Source organism: Canis lupus, chromosome 1, assembly GCF_003254725.2.
Source record: "Canis lupus dingo isolate Sandy chromosome 1, ASM325472v2, whole genome shotgun sequence".
NCBI lineage: Eukaryota > Metazoa > Chordata > Mammalia > Carnivora > Canidae > Canis > Canis lupus.
The window spans coordinates 68,049,702-68,070,524 of NC_064243.1; the positions used below are offsets into that span (position 1 = coordinate 68,049,702).

Genomic DNA, 20,823 nt, shown 5'->3' on the forward strand with positions numbered 1-20,823 from the left:
AACATAGAGGTCAAGGAGTACACTCACGAGCAGGCCTGTTAGAACAGGATATTAAAATGCTATCAACCTGAAATGCATTCAAGTTCAAAAATATTAATATTTTATTATTTGAATTCTGGTTCATATTTTTAGAAAATTAAAGTATCCAGTTTATCAAGAGTATTTTTTCATCTACATCTTTTGTATATTGCATGAAATTACATCAAGTTTTTCAGAATTCACTGAGAAAATATGGTAGGACTTAATATAATGATAATTTAAATTATTAACTGTAGTCAATAAACATTACGGTGTTTTATAGTCTTTTTTCCATCTGTGAAGTTGATAAGTTATCTCAGTATGTAATTTCACCAAAGGGGATGCATGATTTTTGTATTTGTCACTCTCAAGAGACTAGTCCTCTATTTATATGCCCACATTGTCATTGGTTAACCGAATGTTTGTAGTGTGTAATAACAAAAACACTGTTATTGACGTCAGGTGTTCTATAATTCAAATGCTGGTTTATCAGCACCATTGCCTCAAATCAAATGGCAATGATGATACAAAATAATAAACACTACTAACATGACTCCTTAAAGAGCAAGGAAGAGTCCAAACATATATAACATGTATTTCAGAACTAGGGAGGATTTGTACTTTGCCATTTCTTCAAAAAATAAAAGGAGTCCATTCAATCATTTTTCATTTCTTACATAAGCCCAGAGATAGCTGCTTTCTGCAGTTAAAGATTCCATCTGAATCGGTGGTTCCAATGCAAGCAAGATCACAATATCCGCCCCCCCCAAAAAATGAAAATGAGTTTTAAAGTAAATATCATTCCCTTATTTTATAATTGCAGATATTATTTCATTCAATTTCAGATTGATTCTCAACTAATAGTGGCCTGTTTATAATGTTTATCTCTAACTTTTTGATCCTACCCTCTATCTGGAGCTCATTACCTGTAATATTAATTAAACTGGGCCTATGGTCTATCTTATTAGAATATCAGAATAAAGTTTCTTCCAATATGAACAATAGCCTGCTAACTAACATATATTTGTGGATTTTTATTTGATCACACTTGTTTGACTCAAAATAGGGTGCGTTTGTAATTAGTACTTGTTGTGAAAAGTACCATTTTTTGATAATCACTGTTTTATACAATCTATAAAAATATTTCCTCATGAGTTTTTTTTTATTTCTTTTTGTTTTGCTTCCATATATGAAATTACCTGCAGAAATCAGTATGTATATGGTCTTGACTGCCTACCACAAATGCTTCAGCTTTGCATGTTACCCTGTCTTGGTCTGGCTTTAACATTATATAGCTGTTTTTTCCAGAGTCATAGTATTAATACTAGATATATTTAAAAAGACAACTTTCTTTACAAAAAGTTAGCATGCAGATGTATTTGACATAAAATGTTTGCAATTGTGTTATAGAAATTAGTGAAATATCTATATAATACCAACAGAACAGTGGAAAACAGAATTCTTCCACAGATTGAGCTAAATTGTGGTTCTTCTGATAACACAGATTCTGCCCCTGAAGTTCAAATGACTTCTTGCCGGTAGGATCAGCACAGATTAAGTGTTATGTTGTCATTGCTTTTCCCCCTTGAAGCTCACTGCCCCCCACAAAAAAATTCTTATAAATAATTATTTTCAACTTCTAGAGAATTACACTTGGAGAAGCACATAATAAAACTAATAAAATTAGATCTTATCAAATGAGCAATTGTTGGGAGATAATACTATTCTCCCTTAAACATCTCATAGTTTAAATTCAAAGTCAAAAATAAAACTGCAGGATGGAAAATAACAATAATAAAATCCAACATATTGAAACCTGAGAAATATGACCAAGGCTGTCTCAGTGGAGAAGAGGTTGTGATTATATTACCAAACAAGCACTGAAATAAATTTAGTTAATCAACCCTGTAAGTTAGACAAAATAAAATTAAAGGAAAGAAGATGAAAAAAAAAAAAAAGGTGAATTAGAAGATGGACAAATAATACACTGGATAAATCCAAGAGATGAATCCTTAAGAGTGTAAAGGTAAAACATTTTAAATGCTTGGCAGGCTACTTGGGAATAATAAAGCACAGATAGACAAAAGTTCTAAAAGAGGTATAACTCGGGACGCCTGAGTGTCTCAGCGGTGGAGTGTCTGCCCTCGGCCCAGGGCGTGACCCTGGGGTCCTGGGATCGAGTCCCACATTGGGCTTCCCGCAGGGAGCCTGCTTCTCCCTCTGCCTGTGTCTCTGCCTCTCTCTCTGTGTCTCTCATGAATAAATAAAGTCTATAAAAAAGAAAAAAGGAGCTTTAACTAGATACGGGGGACACTTAACACATAAGAGAGTACTTGTCAAAACTCCGTGCTAATGGATTTTAGAGCCTAAAAGATACAGATAATTTTCTAGAAAAACATTGAATTATCATAATCTATTTTCGAAAGTGATTTTAAAATCTATACACTCAAATAATTATAGAAGAAAGTCAGAAATGTTTGAAAAGTATTATATAAGAAAGCATCCGACTCAATATTGCAGGCGTTTTATTTTTAAAACTGTTGAGAAGATTATTTCCAAAAGGTTTCAGCTGCTCCAGAAGATAGAGGAGGGGTGTAGGGAGGGAGGTGGCAACCTTTGGATTTCATTTGGAAACCTTTGATAAGAATCTGAGAGCTTTCAAAGGAAAGAATGCATTCTTGGATGAAGCTGAAATAGTCTTTGCTTTACCCTTTTTCTTTTTCCCATGAATCCAAATCTAAATCATTTTTTCTCAATTCCAGAATAATTTGTAGAGTATCAGGGTAATATTGGAGAATTAAGAGAAGGAAAACCTGGACAAGTGGTTTATTACAAGTATACAAAATAAAAGGGTAACTGTGTCTGTGTTGAATATGCAATTATATAACAAGGGTTTTGACCCCCATAACCTGCATTTCAAGCTTTGATCCAGCAACTCTGTTCAACGTAATAACTGACCTGTGTCCGTTTTAAACTTCACTCACAATATTATTCATAGTTATGAGTGTGAGTTCAAAATAGTTAATTCAAAACCTAGTTTAAAAATAATAATTTCCAGGGTGCCCGGGCGGGTCAGTCGGTTGAGCAACTGGCTCTGGATTTCAGCTCAGGTCATGATCTCCAGGTCGTGAGATTGAGTCCTGCCTCGGGCTCTGCTGTGGGTGAGGAGCCTGCTGGAGATTCCCTCTTACCCTCTCCCGTTGCCTGTGCGTGCATGTGAGCGCGCATGCGTGTGTGTGTGTGGGTGTGTGCGCCGTCCCTCTCTCAAAACATAAAGAATAAATAAATAAATATGCTTTTTAAAACATTTAAAAATAATAATGTCTTTCCTTTTGAGCACATTTGATTCCATCCCGAGGATTAGTTCTCAGTGGTCCATTGGCCATGGGGGAGCAGATCATTCAGGGCCGAGGAGGGCACACAGCCTTGGTCCTTAAGTGGCTTCACTTTTTCATCAGAGTCAGGATGACAGTGGAGCAATACATGCTCAATCAGATGATAAACAGCCCGGTTGGGGTAAGACCGCCAGCGTCCTCGAGATAGAGTAATTGGTTTCCATGTGTCATTTGCCCTCCTATGAGGAGCACAGGCTGAAAGTCTATGGATCAGTGATAACCTTCAATTACTTTAAGGTCAAACCCGTTTTGAAATTGCCAATATTCAACTTTTTTGAACCTATAAAAAATGGCAGTGTAATATGGTTCAACCTAATATAGAGATTAGGATAATCAATTATTCTTCAAAATGAAAATGAACTGCAGCATGAAAGATTTAATTAAGGTTCACCATAGGCCTTCAGTCTAAGGGTCGTTCAACATTGAAATGTTTTCAGAAGACATTTTGATAGCTTCTCTCTTGAAGATGTACAAAGAAAGACAGTGAGAACAAAAAAGAAAACCAATTTTGTGTGAGAACCCTGATTTAAATACAGTTCTGGCTTGGACAGGCCAAGTGACATTTTAAAACACTTTCATTTCCTTGATTCTGCGACTAAAATTCTATTAAGTTTAGCTGTGGGGCTGAAGCTAGAAATTAATCATTGAATTAAGTTCGCAAATTCTCTACCTTCAATGCTAACTTCCACCTTGCCGCAAAGCCAAAATGTTGGTCCTCTGTCTCTAACATTTCCTGCTTTGTCCTGCTTGAGTCCCCACTGAGATATTGCCATCTGCCATCACACACTATGCTTCAGCAGCCATGGCCCTGCTTTGTCATGTGGATAAGATGAAATCTTTTCAATTATTTAATGAAGCATTTAATTTCTGTGTGTGTGTGTGTGTCTGTGATATGTGCTAATCTTGTTCTGTGCAGTTGCAGATGCACATGACACTGTGAAAAATCTAGAACAAGAAGCTGATCGTCTGATAGATAAACTCAAACCCATCAAGGAACTTGAGGATAACCTGAAGAGAAACATCTCTGAGATAAAGGAACTGATAAACCAAGCCCGGAAACAAGCTAATTCTGTAAGCTCTTTTTATTTTCAGTATCAGTAATTGATTGTAATTTTTGATATTATTCCCAGAGGGAAAGCCTTCTCCCACTGAATCCTGTTGACTAATCTCTGGTTATTTTCCTTTAACCTGAAGCTATTTTAGGGTGAGGGGAGGATAAACGGTTAAATTTTTTTCCCATAAATTTCAAAAGACACCCCATAGGAAGAATAATCACCACTTACTGTTTTAGAAATGGGAATTTTGATGTATTTTATCGTTATTTGGATAGAGTAGCACAAATAGCAAGAATGGAAATCTTACTATTGTATGTTTGAAAGGCATGGATGCTTCTGGTGAAAACCAAAAAGCCCAACCAGTGAGGTTGTATCAGGAATGAGTGAACAAGGTTATATAGAATAATAGCAATGAAGAACTATCGTTTTCTATATTTTTTTGTCTGAGTCCTACAACAACAAAAATTATTTTGATTACAATTTCTGCAGGGGTTGTTTCTTGTTGGAATAAGAATGGAGAATACCTCACTTGTATCAAAATTTGGGTCTTTATTGATCCAATTAGAAAACTCTTAGGAGTAACACAGAACTTTCTAGAACATAGCCACTTGGGGAACCAGGGTAGAATTTCTAAGTGCCAATGTGAAGCCTTATCTGGACTAGTAAATTCATCCCACAATGACTTTAGAAATAGAAGGATAAAATAGTTCATGTTGTCAGGTTTAAATGCAAATCTTTTTGGATATCCTAGTCTTCCATCTCAAAAGTTCCATTTTCTGAACACATTTGAAGCTAGAATGTGTGAATGACCAGAAATGTCTTTTCTTAATCCATCAACTTATACTACTTTTAGTAGTGGCCAAGAATATGATGCCCAAGTAGTAGTATATCATTTGTCCTCCTTATACACAAATGGGATCTCTCTACAAGGTTAAGACAATGAAGTTTAAGGTGCTCTTTAAAAAGGAGCTCCTGCCTCACTAAAGAGCAACTAGGAAGATGACAAAAAATTAGGCAAGATGACGTACAGAAGCTCAAAGTGAAAGAAGCAGATAGGGTTGAGAACACATACATTGAGCCACGATATGAAAACCATGGAGGCAGAATGATGACAATAGTATTATTATACATTTGAAGCACGAAGCAGAAAGAAGTCAGGTGGTAGTTCAAAGTTTGGGGTTTTAGCCAAGAGATAGCCCATGTCGAAAAAGCATCCCCTACATTCAAGGTGACTTCTACTTACATAGTTGGTAACACCACAGAAGAAAGACGACATGTCCATATATGACTCTAAGGTAATGCCAAATGGGGTGCCACATTGCATGAGCAAGGGGAGGTGCTCTGGAGTTCCAAAAGCAAATATCCCTCTAGTTGGGGCAGGAAGATTTCCCAAAGACAAGAATTAGAGCCAGGCCTTGAGTGGGGCTTAGGCGGAGGGCGGAGAGAGCATTCTGAGAATGAGCCAAGGCAAAGAGAAAAGGAGGTTTCAGGCTCTTTTCAGGAAAAAGTGGTTTAGTTTGCCAGAATTATTGGTCGAGGGAACATGAGACTGGAAACATCGTGGAGGCCAGCTCTTGTTAGGCCTTGGATGGTAAAGTACACAATTTTGTTTATCCAGAATTGTACCTGAGATGAATCTTATTGGTGAGAAACTGAAAGCTCTAAAGCTCTTGAACACGGAATGTAATATTATCAGAGCTGTGCTTTTTGAATATGAATTTGGAAGTCATTTGGGGTGTGAATGAGAGGAAACTAGGAAGGAGTCAACTTTAAGAAGAGTCAGGTGGCAGTAGCAAGAGAAAGGGAGAGTTTGAGGTACCTCTCCTGTATTTTGCAATGTTGATTTAAAAAGACAATAATGGTAAATATTCTCCTGTGAGTCACACACTTAGCCATATTTTCTTGGTCATCATGTGAGGAAATCCGGCCATTTTTATGATTTCTTGTGAAGAAGTCTAAAAATATGCCATATATTCATCAGTTGTGATTGTTGACTCCTACCCACCCTTTGTCCTGCCCCCAGAAAAAGAAAAAAATTCTGGTGTGTTAAGTATATAAAACCTGTCTCAAAATACAAAATGAAAAAAAAGGTATAAAGAAACGCTACAAAAAGTGACCATTGTCTATGCCTTTCAGGGAAATTTTCAATCATTTTTGGAAATGGAAGTTACAACAAAGTGTCTTATTTTTTATTAGATGTTAGAATTATGTGAACTAGCCAAGTTTTTTTTTTCAAGTGAGTTTTGTACTAATTGAAGATGACATTTGCCTAATTTATAAATACATTTGTAACTTGCCATGAGTGTCTGGATGTAGCCCTGACACATATTCAATATGACCAAGAAATTAAAGACATTTATTTTAAAGTAGCTTTCTTCAAGTTTGTTGACTCTGAAATTGAGCAGCTGATACTCTTTTTAAACAAATGACCTAGTTACTGGATGAAAGAAATGCAGTAGGAATTCAATAGATATAATAATGGGATCCTCAATAATGTTTAATTGAGTCCATAATGATTCATTGGTAATGTTGTATGAGAAATGCCTTAGACATACCTAATGCTTAGTGATTTTTCTTTAGAAGTCTTGTGAAGGGCTCAAATTAGAAATAACAAAAACTGATAGAGCCAAACATTCTAAGAGATGTTTGTGTTTCAGAAATTACTCCCTTCTTATGACAGGGATGTGTCCTAGCAACTTCTTCTGGAGAAATTTATAAATACTGTATTTTTATTTCCCTGCTTTAAGTTTGATGAAAAAAGTCTCTATAATTGGAAATCAAAATGCAAGGTATTTTTTAAAAAGAGAGAGATTAGTAGCTATGGACTGGTGACCATCAGTTTGGGCTATTTTTCAGGTACTGAGGGTATATTCAAAACCATAAGCGAGAAAACAGAAAATCCAGAGGGTTTTTCATATAAATGTGTAAGAGTTGAGCAATAGGCTACTTTATAAGATCAATTGCTGGCATTTGGGGCATAACAATGTCATTTTGTTCAGAGAACCATATTTTTTAGATATGTAAAGGATGCCATAAAGTAGATTAATTGTAACTCCTAGAAACATTAAATAGCCTTCATTTTAAAATGGCTACTCACGTAGACTTACAATTCTCGGATAGGGTTTTTTTCAATTCAGTGAGGCTTCAGGACTGGCGCTCTGTCATCTACACTTTGGTAATCCCCTTCTCAGCACACTATCATGTGGGTCTCATCATTTCTACCAGGCAAGGACAGAAAACCAATCCTGTGACCAAACATTGCACCCACCTTTCACCCACATCCAGTCATTTCTTCTCTAAACAGCCACCAAGGAGTGTGTTCTTTAAACAAAAATAAGTTAATTGTGGTTAAGTTAGCCAAAATATGGCTTGATGGCCAAGCTTATAATGCATGTGTGAAATAAAGACAAAACAAACCACACGCACACACACACACACACACACACACGAGTTCCTTTTGATTACTAACCCAGCCCCATGAGGAATTTGGGTATGAATTCCTGTAGCTCAATCTGCTGCCCAGCTCCACTCATGAATGACAGTCAGACCTTGCCTTCTTTTTGATCCTCCTATGATGTCAGTGACACTTATACCCTGCCTCGGATACTGAGCCTGCTCAGTGCCTGGGTCTATTCTGATGACGGTTTCAGGTCACGTGCTGCAAATTCCTGAAAACTCACCTTTTCCTGAACATTAAAAACATCTGAAGGCTGTCTTTCCCCAACCTGCCCTCCACCATATTATCTTTCCGTTGCTTTGCTTTATCCCTTTTATCTCTAAGCCCTTGGATGACCTTTGTATAGCTGCTACTCTATCATGTAACACCCTGTGCCAATCTTCACTGTACATCTGCTCTGTAGTATTAACATCCCAGGTAAAAGTTGCACGTCTCCTGGTTCTGCGTTTCCACACCTCCTCTTGGTTTGCCTACTCGCAGCACCTTATGTAGAAGGAAATCCCATCATCTGTGGAGCAAAGAACTATCTTCTTGATGGAGAACCACACTTACCAGGAAGAGTGCCTCCCCCAGAACACAGCAAACACTCTTATTTCGATTTCGGGAGCCTTTCTTTCAGAGTTGCAGTCTGGGCCCCAACCTCAGGAGGAAGGCGAGGACAAGGAAAACACTCTAAGCAGTAGACTCAGGTTTTTCTAGCCCTGGGCCACCACCCAAGGCTCCCTTATGCTGAGCCCCTGTTTCTTTCCAGCACATGATTCTTCTGCAGAATATGCAATTTGGCTAGCAGTTGAGGGGATGAAACAATTCTATACAAACACACGATGTCTGCAGAGTCTGTAGGAAATGCAATAGGTCTGCTGTATCCCCAGAAGCTCTCAAACACACATGGATTTACATACTCATCAGAACCAAAAGCCCCTACTTAGCTTTCTTTGTACAACTTAACCAGTTTCTCAAAACAGAGGATCATAGGGGAAAGGAGGAAAAAATAAAACAAGATGAAATCAGAGAGGGACACAAATCATAAGAGACTCTTAACTCTGGGAAACCACCTGAGGGTCATTGGGAGGGACGTGGGTGGGGGGATGGGGTCACTGGGTGACGGGCATGAAGGAGGGCATGTGATGAGCACTGGGTGTTACAAACGACTGATGAGTCACTGGACACTGCCTCTGAAACTATTAATGCACGATATGGTAATTAATTGAATTTAAAATGAAAAAAAATAGTTTTTCATCCAGTTCCTCTTCAGTGTAGTCTGTGTCACTGTTGGGGAGGAGTCCTGGGGCTGCCTGTACCCCTTTCCAAATGAGCCTTTTTGCGATGTTTCCTGTGTCGCTGTGATGTGGAGATAGGCTTGGTGCCCCACGCTGTCATGTTTGGAGTGAGCACTACCCTTTCATGGCCACGGGGGCAGCCATAAAGCTACTTGGTTTTCTTCCAAGTGCAAAAACTATTTGAAAAAAAATTAATTAAAAAAAACTATTTGAGTAGCACAAAGTGCTAGGAAGACTGAGAAAATTCACTGCTAGCGAGAACCTAGAGGCTTCCAGAATCTGAATTTTTAAATCAGTGGCACAGAAAGGTCTTGAGTCTTTCCCAGCCTCTGCTTCCTTGTCTGAGCACTCTCACCAGGAAAGCAGAGCTTCATCCTGAGCCCGCGCAACTGCCATCCTGAGAAAGCCCCTTTGATAGTACAGCTGAACCAAAGGAAATTAAATCACATAATCAAGTCGTGTTATTTGTGGTTGGAGAAAGGCTCCCCGAAATCTAAGTAAGCATCGATATGAACAGTTTCAGTCCTATTCACATAGGAATTCCTTTCTTAGCAATTCATGGTAATTTTTAAAGTACTAGTCAAAAGAAAAAGGAGCTGTTAAATACATTAGTAGGGACAGCCATTGAAAATTATTTCCATTTCATTTCCTGGCAACCTAATAAAAAAGGTATAATTTATTCTCAAATGTATGTCCTGAGTGGCATGATTAAGATTCCTCGTATTGTTAGAACATCTAGAACAAAATCTATTTGGCCTCATCCAACTGTAAGAACATGAGAGGGTAGGTAATTTCCTCTTGAAAACCGAAAGAAAAATGGTGTCCTACTTTAAGTGACACCAAAATCATTGAAATTTGAATTGCGAAATTTCATTAAACTACCTTGATGAAGATCATTATCGTCAGCTTCATATGAAATCACCTTTTGGAAACGTCCCCACATTCATCAAGCAGAAAGGTATGAAGGTAAGAATTTGTTAGTTGCATGCTTCGAAAAATAGCAAACTAACAGGATGCAAGGCTGTGAACAGCTCGTTGTCAAAATCCTGGTGGGGAACTGCTCTCCCGTGCCCTCATTAATGAGTATAATGGTGTCTGCATATGGGCATTTAATGATTCTATTTGATGATAGAAAACTAACTTCAAAGAAGAGATGATGATGGTTTTGTGGTTGTTTGGAAGGTACTTCAAACTTTCCGAGAGATTTAGTCTTGGTTCTTTGTACCTTGTTTTCCTTGAAGATCAAAGTATCTGTGTCTTCCGGAGGTGACTGCATTCGAACATACAAGCCGGAAATAAAGAAAGGAAGCTACAATAATATCATTGTCAACGTAAAGACAGCTGTTGCTGACAACCTCCTTTTTTATCTTGGAAGTGCCAAATTTGTAAGTTTGATGTTCAGCTTCTTCAGTTTCCTGGATATGTGAATATGCAGAGGTTAATCCTCATAGCGAGGAAAATGTACAGAATCTAATAACATGGTCCCAAAATTGTGTGATGTAGCCTTTCAGACTTGAAAACCTCCGAATCTTGCATCACAGAGTTCTGGAGTGTCAAATTAAAGTAGAAGGAAAGTGAAATGAAGAAAATTCTTTACAGTGTTTAGGCACATCTGCTTTAATTTGTGAGTAGATCAACATTTATTTAGAATTAGGTTTTCACATCTGGCTACTTAAGGAGGATTAAGAGGAATAAAGCTTTTTTAAAAAAGTCTCAACTAAGAAATTACAATGAACTCTCATGTTAAATGAAAATGACAAATTGTGTACTTCTTTCCTACCAACGGAAACTCTTTTGATTCGTGTTGAATTTATGACACTAACCGAAAATACAGAAGTTGTATCTTCAAAAACTTAACCCCAAAAGTTTTCATTCCTCTTATTTGAACATTTGACTTTTCCAAAATGAACGGTTTTCAACACATTAGTCATTGCTTAAGTCAAGACTTGTCATTCAGGTGAGAAGTTTTAGGTCACCTTGGGTTAAAAAAAAAAAATCACAGCTGGCCCCTTAAAAATGTCAAGTGTCTTTGGTGAAAACAATAGTGAATTCTGCATCCAAAATATTTTCTTTTGTCTCTTCCACAAAACCAGAATGAGAATGGACTTTTGTTTCAAAAGTAGAATTGGCTAAATTAACACATATGCTTTAATTAACACATATGCCTCAGCAGTATGGACACTTGAGTTGCCTTAAATATACAATAATAAATAGTGATTTAATCATACATAACAATAGATCACATCATTTGGGAACTTTTATTGTGAGACTTCTAATTATTTCGCCTTTTGAAAAGAACTCTGTTGGCCTCCTCAGGAGAGCTGATGTCTGATATCTACTGTTTTTGTGTCTCTCTGACCCAGATTGACTTTCTGGCTATAGAAATGCGTAAAGGCAAAGTAAGTTTCCTCTGGGATGTTGGATCTGGAGTTGGACGTGTAGAGTATCCAGATTTGACCATTGATGATTCTTACTGGTACCGTATTGAGGCATCAAGGTAACTAATTCAATGAAGATTAAAACAATTAAATGACAGAATTTGGAAGTAGTTTCCCAGTGTATAAGAACACTCCTCTTTCCATGTCAAGGAGATAACTATATATGCACGGATATAGTTTATATATTATATGTACATGTGCAAATGTGTGTGCATGAGTGTCTCTGTAGCACCTGTTTGGAACCAACATGCCTTCCACGTATTGACCAGAGTGATGCATACATTTTGGACAGTTCATCCGGTTGTCTCATCAGCATGCTATCACACTTTTAGTCACACAATCTCCCCCGAAGAAGGCAGACTGAGATTGGCCCTAATTCCGTACAAGCCAGGGGTGAGGGCTGCCACTGGTGCCTGTCTTCAGCGTGCTTGGCTCTTCTTCTGGTCTACCTGCCAACTTGGCCCACAGGCAGGTGCAGTAGCTAAATGCTGGTACAAATGTATAACGTGTCACCTCCACACTACTTAAAATAGTGAGTAACAGGACATTGATTCATTCTCCCTGAAGCCTTCATTCAATTAAATTCTAGCCATCTATAGATAACATAGAAAACCCATTCTTGTCCTCAGTCCTTTCCCCTCATTTCCTCTTCTCCTATTCCTAATTCTTAATGCCCATGAAACCCCAAGCAGGTAACGGTTGAGAGCTATAGTTAAGGGCCTGGTCTAGAGATGGGTACAACAGTTGTTGGATACAGATGATGGGTACATAGAGTTTCACTCTGTGTTTGTAGACGCTTACATTTTTCCATAATAAAAGCTTAAAAGAAAACTTAATGAGAAGCAATACTTTTAATTCTTTTTTAAGATCTTCAGCAAAGGAAGGTGAGTGTGTGAGTGTGGGTGTGAGTGTGGGTGTGTATACAGAGAGAAAGAGCAGCGGCCCACTGCTTGCATATATGCGAGTGGGGGAGGGACTAAGTACTTCCATGACCTTAAGAACATTTATATTCACAAAACTCAGTTCTTCTATCAGAAGAGATGCTTCCAGTAAGATGGGGAAGTACCTTATGTGATAAATCCATCCGGTCATCTCCATGGGCCTCAGTTAATACTGTGCCATCGGAGAGAGAAAGCTTACCTACCTGAAGGAGGCAGTGGGGACAGACGGAGACACACAAGTTTTGTTATGACCGCTTGTCTCAGAAGAGAGACCAGTTTTTCATATTTAATAGTTCGTAGACATCAGTCACTTAAGAAAATGAAATGAAATAATAATAGCTTCCAAAATTCCATTCACTGGATTTAAAAGCAAAGGTCTTCCATACGCTTTGCATACACAGCTCTGAAGACGAGACATCATGCTGTGTACGTTACGATGGCACACCAAACAATAAAAGTGCATGATTCCAGGAAAACTACTTGAGCAAATTTGGATCCAAGATATAATAAGGGATCTTAGGAGAAACGATGCAGCTTATAGTGCGGGAGGGTGGTTCATTTGGGTTCACTTGCTGAATTAAGTTAGACAAAATGCTAAATGAGTAGTATCCACTTGTTTAAATAGTAGGGGCTGGTCAACAATAAATGGTTTCATAAGGCAACGGGAAGCAGGCTTTCCACTTACACAGTGGCAGTTCCGTCCGCTGATTGCGGCCGTGTCCTTTTGCATCAGCCCTCATGTGGCCATCAGGGTACGTTGCTCACCAGTCCTGGTCGAATCTGACAGCCAACGTCCAGCAAAGATCAGACGCTTGGTCTTGATTTACAGCTTAATGAATCTGGGTCTTTCGAAGCTCAGCACCCAGTTATCCCTTAAATATTCCAAAACGAGTCCCTCCATGTCATACCTTTTAAAATGGAAGTTCCTGTCAATGCGCTACATATTTTATGTTCTGTATTTTCTTTCGCTTCACCTCAATACGTACCCCTCCCTCAAGGACTGGGAGGAATGGGACTATTTCCGTGAGAGCTCTGGATGGACCCAAAGCAAGCATCGTGCCCAGTACCTACCATGCAGCATCTCCTCCAGGGTATACTATTCTTGATGTGGATGCAAACGCAATGCTGTTTGTCGGTGGCCTGACTGGGAAACTAAAGGTAGCATGTTCTTTCCCATGCTGTTCGTTCCATCTCCGTATATAACTCCTGACATGATTGCTCTGGAGGAAGGCATGATAAAGCTCTGCAAAAACTCGATGATGTTTTACTTAATTTGTTCATGAAAACATAAATTTATTTTGAGTAGGAATTTTTCCTCCTTTGAATATCCAATCTGGAAACACCATGTTTTAAGCCCGTGTGTGTTTACTTAAACAGTTGTTTTGCCCTTATCTGTGGCACCGATTTTTTTTATAGTCTTGTTTTAGTTGCCTCGAGAGCAAAGTGTTTTTTTAAATATACCCCATTTTCTGAATCAGTTTATGATTTATTGATATGAAGTGCTATAAAGTTCAAACTCACATCTAATTAAAAGATTTATGAATACCTGGGGAAATATCACAGGAGCCATAAGCTTTCAAATCATGGTCTGATTTTTAAAGTTTTCAAGTTGCTCTTCTCCTCATTCTTCTAGAGCAATGCACTTAATATTCATAATTGCTTCATGACAGGTCCTTGTGCATTTCAAATTGCAAAGTGCCTGCATTTTAAAGAAGCTCATGTTGATTAAATGAAATTAGGTGTTGGAAAACGACCTGTAGGTGAGATACGAGAGCGCAGCCAAATACGATGGATAATCCTGGGCTTGTCAGAATCATCCTGGGATGAGATTAGTCAGAAAAAGTGAAAAGCCAGGGTGACCCCAAATTTATGAGAACTCAACCTTCACATAGAGTGAGGTTGTTTGATTTGCTTTGTGTATGAGATGTGACTCTAAAGTATTGGAATTGATTCTAAAACTACACACTAAAACCATCCTCATTTCTTAGAACCGTATATAAATGTACATGGTACCTAGTAATATATAGTCATATTGCCAACCTTCTCTCCTCCCTAGGAAGATAAATAAAGGGGTAGCACAGAGTAGTATAAAAACCATGAATTTTGAAATCAAATCCAAGTTAGATTCCTTGTTCTCTTCACTTACTAAAACATGACCTTAGGCAAGTCACTTAGCCACTTGGGCTTCGGTTTTCTCAACTAAAAAAGGGAGATAAAATGTCAGCCTTGCTTGGGGCGCCTGGGTGGCTCAGTTGGTTGAGCATCTTGAGCATCGACTCTTGATATCAGCTCAGATCCCCATCTCAGAGTCCTGAGATGGAGCCCCATAGCAGCAGGCTCTGTGTCAGCAGGGAGTCTGTTTGTCCCTCTGCCCCTTCCCCTTCTGGTGTGCTCTCTCTCCCTCTTTCTCTCAAATAAATAAATAAAATATTTAAAAACTTTTTTAAAAAATCTACCTTGTTTGCATGGTGAAGGATACAGTAATAAACTTTTATAACATAGTATAGCCCCTTCTGATATGCTAAGTAATATTCTAAGTAATTTACATGTATCAGCTTACAACCCCAAAAAGAGACAATATCCTCCTCATTTTATAGTTAAGGAATCTGAGACAGAGAAGGGTTAAATGACTTGGCCAAGGTCTCACAGCAGGTAGTGGCAGAGCTGGAATTGGAACCAGGTTAACAGGCACAAAAGCCCCCATTCTTCATCAGCCCATTTCACCGCTACCATGAACAGTGAGCGATTAGGTGCATAAAATTTACAACAAATGCCTAAGACGCAGTAGTCACATGTTAAATCGCATCTTAAATAATTCTCATTATTACTCAGATGTCACCAAGCATAAAGAAACTTTCTTCTGCCTGACTCAGGGTGAAAGAAAGCAAATGACTGGAATCTACAGAAAATCTTAATCAGTTTGGCCAAGAGTTTCTAAGGCTCCTGCTCTATCAGAATATGAACTAAAAGCTGAAAACAAGTAACTAAATCAACATGCTCATGAAAATGCAAAGAGGTAGGAAAAATACCCCAAGTCTAGCTTGTAGGACGCAAGAAGGAAAAGCAAAGGGCTGTTAGAATTCACAAGTAGGGTAATCAACTGCCGGAAAATTAAAAGAGACTCCGAGTAGTAATGGAGAATTCCAGGGGCCTTTCTGGTGTGGACGTGAGTAGCTGCAAGAAGCGGTCCCTCCACGTGGCCGCGGGCCGCCCCCCACGGCAACACAAAGAGGTTTGCCGGAGTCTGACCGAAATCTCTAATTACAAAGGTTTAGCCACTCAGGGATCCTCTTACATTTGTTCTAGAATCCAAACCTATCAAGTCACTTTTAGCCCTAGATCACTCAGATAATTGGGTGAGCCTTTGGCAAAGCATTTCCAAAGTTCTGGGCACCAGGATATAGAAGCTGTCTGTCATGTGGCACTGCTGAAAACCAAAAGAAATGGTTGTTTAAATTACAGCAAGTCTCTCAGCTCATTCCCCTCCTCCATGACACTGTTCTCTATCAAGCTTAAGACCTTTCCCCGTGAAAACAACATGGGTTTGTCATTCAACAAATATTTATCGAGCCCCAATAGGCTCTGCGCAGCGTTCACCAGCAGGCAATCATGCTACGGTCCCTTCTTGTACAAATTCGTTGCTTCCCTTCAGTCTCCTATGTTGGAAACCTGCTTGGGTCTAGGAGGAAATGAAAAAGTGGAGACAGCACTATCATTAAGCAATCTATGTGTGAGGGGTCCCCCTCTCTGTGGACAGTATGTGCCCCTTCTCAAGAGCTTTGGAGAGATGTCTCCTTAGTGGTGTACGAGCACTAACATGAACCCAGTACCCCCTCTGTGCCAGGCACTGAATGTGGTACCATAAATAAATTGCCCAATTTCATCCTAATAATCCCAACCTAGAGACAAGAAGATAGAATCTCAAAGTGGATAAGCAACTCACCTAAAGTCAGATGCTAGGAAGAGCTTCTTTATTCATGGCGATAAACTAGTGTAGCACAAAATAACCAGGATCTCTGCAAGGATGTGATATGGTGAAAAGATGAATATGTGCAAACCAAGAATATCAGAGTGGATAATAACTACTCCAGACTTTACTGGTAATAACTCTCATGGGTATGCTGAGACTTCTTGTGAAATTCCAAATTCTAACAAATACCATGCCTCTCTCTGCAGAAGGCCGATGCTGTACGTGTGATTACATTCACAGGGTGTATGGGAGAAACATACTTTGACAGCAAACCTATAGGGTTGTGGAATTTCCGAGAAAAAGAAGGTGACTGCAAAGGATGTACTGTCAGGTGAGCTGAGATGAGGACTCCCCGAAGGTCTGGCCTGTGCGTTACAAAAACCTTTCTTTTTTTTTTTTTTTTTTTTTTTGCGCAATATTCAATTATCGTGTGGATGAGATGGAGCTGGTTGGACGGGGTTACGTCTGGAGGTGATTTACCATGAAGCTGATAAAAGGTCAGACCCTTTCACCCATCTGTACAGGCACCTCTCCAGGAGGTGCCCTGGAGGCACTTTACACATTTTGGTAAAATCTGCAGGGAAAGGTATTTCTCCTCAACCAGGTGAGATTGCTCTCTCTCCCCACTCTCACTCTCCTTCATGTCCAGAACCAGGAGGTTTTTCATGTCTGTAACTCTGCTATCAACATAATTTCTTGTTTTCTTAAAGAGAGTTCTCCCTGAGTTGATTAAGTTTCATGTGTCACAGAGCCCGGACTCAATCCACCTGTTTGTAACAAAATATAGAACCCTAGTGCAGGTTTTATCTCTGACAGGATTTTCCAAATGACACATAGGGTACCGCATGTGTTTCAAGTGGAAACACACTGGACTTGAAGATTCTGCTTACGTGGAGAAGGGTAAGAAGGGACCGTGATAGACCAGGAGAAAGTGCCGTAATACACATCATCAATTACTCTATAGAGATTAGAGTGTGGGACTCTAGAAATAGCTAACAAGCAGACAGAGCATAGATAAAGAATCAATATGCTTCTAGAAACCTGAATAGAGGACATAAAACAATTAGCTAGAAGTGCAGGATTTCTCAGCATATGAAACTTGAGTTCAACTAATTAACTGAGCCTATTAAAACTATAAAAATTTAAATTAAATACATGGAAGCTTAATATACACACATAGCAACTCCAAATCATTAGGTGCTAAGTGATTCATATTTTTTATTTCCAAGTTAAGGAGCCACATGCACATTGCCAGGACCCAAATTCCCCATCAGTGTAGCAGAGTGCACTTGACTTCCGGTTGTCACCTCCAGCTCTTTATTCATTTCTGTCATCATGGACTTGTCAGTGCAGCATTGAGGACCATTTAAAAGACCAACCCCCAAAAAATTTAAATTAAAAAAATAAAATAAAATAGAAGACCAACCCATTCATAGTTTAGCATGGTTTGGTGAATAATCTTCAACGAAATCTAATATGGAATATTTTCTGTAAAATGTTCTCAATACAACAAGAACAAGGAGGTTCACATTAAAATTCTTCTACTCATGGATTAACACCAACTTTTCCCTCAATATCTATTTGGTAAATTTATAAAAAGGATTTTCAAAAGCCTGTCATCAACGAAACACCTCAAGATTTAAATATCCATGCAGCAGTGCCTATAATGTGTTAAGACTACAACAGGCTAATTATAAATCCTGCAAAGATCTTGCACGTAAGTATATAAAGTATTATACGAATTAATATGGTTACAATAGTGCATGTGGGTGTGTAGATACAAACACATACACACACATTTGTAGGATGCTTTTCTGGTGTTAGAGAGTCACACTCAGAACTTCCTGATACTGAGATGTATGCAGTCCAGTGCTGGCCATCAAGCAACTTACAGGCAGGAAGGGAGGAAAAGACAAACCCTAAAATAGTCAAAATGCGAGGGAGAATAAGAAATCCTTTTAAAGACACACTCGGAGTGTGCTCTGATTATTCACATAGGGTGAGAGCTGCTTCATGGTGGAGGGGACACTTGAGGGCGGCCTTGCTATGGGGTGAGACTCCAGAGGAGGAGCTGGCAGGTGGAAGGTGAAGCGCTTTCTAGTCTCAGGGACCTGTGAGAGCAAAGGTAGGAAGGCTGGAAAGCCAAAACGTCTTTAGGAAGGGACAAAAAAGTCTGCCCTGCTTCACACGTGTGAATTCGCTGAGGCAAAGGGGAGAACGACGTGGTTAAGGTGCGGAAGTCACATAGATCCCTACACGGTTCTTCTCAATACATAAAGGTCTTGCGCCACTAAGTAGAGGCAGCTGAGTGTAAAGTCCACCAGCATCGCTGAGTGAACCAAGCTCAAGGCCCCTGGATTCACAACGCAGCCTGCATGCGGTGCCTCTCCTCCCGCGAGCTTGCCCTGCATTGGGCCAAGCGTCCGAGTGCTCACTGCTCAGCTCTCCCACAGTCACTGTGCATTTTTGCCACATCTGTCACTCAGCACTATCACCCCTTCCTTAAGCTCCTTGCTACCAAGTTCCCTTCACCTATTCCTTTTAAGGTAAAAGTTCTATATTTACTGGGGGAAAAAAAATCTTATTTAAATTCTATAGCATACCTTTTTGAATTATGCTAATATTTTAATCAAGATTGTTATTGTTTTTGTGAGTGCTCTGATTATAAAGTTGCATAAGTTTTGAGTGACCCGCACCCACCCTACTTTCCCATAAGCCATGGTAGGTATGCGGAGGAATAATTTTTACAGAACTCCTGGTGTTTCTGGGGTTGTGTTCTTTTCAAGAGAACACATATCACATTTTAACGTAAAGGCCAATCATTCCAGTGCTGGAGCAGAAATGATTATATGCGGGAGATGTAAAAGATGAGGTGGTGAGACATAGACCAAGGATGTGCTGTAGATCCTAGAATGTCCATTTTAGAAATGTGCATTTATTCAGAAGTCAGCAGAAAGGATATAATTGTTGTTATTCTTTAGAAAGAGTTACTGCCGAGGCTATCAGAAAAGAAGTGTATCTTATTTTTCTTAAATTTCTAAAAATCACATTAAAATTAAAATAGAAACACTGCTGAAGTTTAATGTATTCAGCTCAACACAGACGCAATGATGAAGTGTTAATGTACTAAGTAAACCCTAATATCCATCTAGTTCTGTAATGAACAAGTTACATGTGGACAAGTATGGCTATTCCAGATCACATAATGAATCCTGAAGAACTTGACCAGACATCAAGATTCAAAAGAGAAACAAAAAGCAAGTTAAGAAGCTTAGCAAATGTTAATTATTTTTAAAAAAATAGTTTCTTTTCCTGGTAAAGGTACTCAGGCATGAATGAGAACACTCTGGTATACTGTTAGATGTTGAAATATTATAGACTATCCCTGGAAGGATTCATTTTTCCCCAATCTCAAAGTCACCAGTTTAAAGTCGGACTTACCAGGGTTTGGCCGATGAGTTAAGGGAAGTAGGCTGATCTACATCTGTGTGTTTCACTGTTCTCAGCACAAAACCCTTCCCTGCAGATTTGCCTTTTGCTTGAATGGGAGAACCTTCTAAAGGGCTGGAGTAGGAACAGGCTTTAGAAATCATTCACTGAGCTAAACCCTTTCATCTCAAGGTGACACCCAAAGGGTTAGTTGACTTGCAGCAGGGCTTCAGTGAGATTTCACATCAGACTCCAGGATACCTGCCGTCTACTCTGCTATTTCTTTTATTCATGTTGAAAGAATTGATAGATTAAGAACATAAAAAACATCAGGTATAAATACCCCAGAGTTCTCATTAAAAAAGTGATATTTTTTTATTCCAATACTTATTTTGTGTAGTGAGACTTTTGTGTTTGTTTGTTTAAATTATAAGTAATATTGGGTCATGGGGTCACAAGTAACAAGATGTATTGGGTCAGAGCATCCAGGAAACTGTTAACAGAAATTCCCACAAGCCTTTCCGGGTTTGTCCATAATACTGTGACAGCATATAATGCAAATCCTAGTATTTGAGAACTTGAAAGGACTTCTTCTTGGTAGACTCTACACAACATTCTCTTATCTCTAAGGCGATGATCCGGAAATTAATGGATTTGTCGTAATGATGAAGAAAGGCCAAGTCATAGCCAATTTATTCACTATCAGTTATACAGCTAATAGTCTGACTTAGTTCCTCAGACTTTCAGTTAGCACTTTGCAGGAACATTGAAAAGCATCTTTTAAGTTTACATTAGAAAAAAAATTATGACATCATCTGATCTTATTCCAAATTAGATATA

The 20,823-nt window shown here is 38.9% G+C and overlaps 1 protein-coding gene across 3 annotated transcripts in view; it reads left to right on the forward strand.

Annotated features, from left to right (window-relative positions):
- The window catches only part of LAMA2 (laminin subunit alpha 2), a 583,497-nt gene that overhangs the window by 503,641 nt on the left and 59,033 nt on the right, over nt 1-20,823 (forward strand). For all 3 annotated transcript variants that reach the window (XM_049115400.1, XM_049115407.1, XM_049115415.1), the window contains 5 exons: nt 4,330-4,484; nt 10,447-10,590; nt 11,569-11,702; nt 13,583-13,742; nt 16,761-16,885. In XM_049115400.1, the coding sequence (XP_048971357.1) occupies nt 4,330-4,484; nt 10,447-10,590; nt 11,569-11,702; nt 13,583-13,742; nt 16,761-16,885 (718 nt within the window). The remainder of the gene's footprint in view (nt 1-4,329; nt 4,485-10,446; nt 10,591-11,568; nt 11,703-13,582; nt 13,743-16,760; nt 16,886-20,823) is intronic.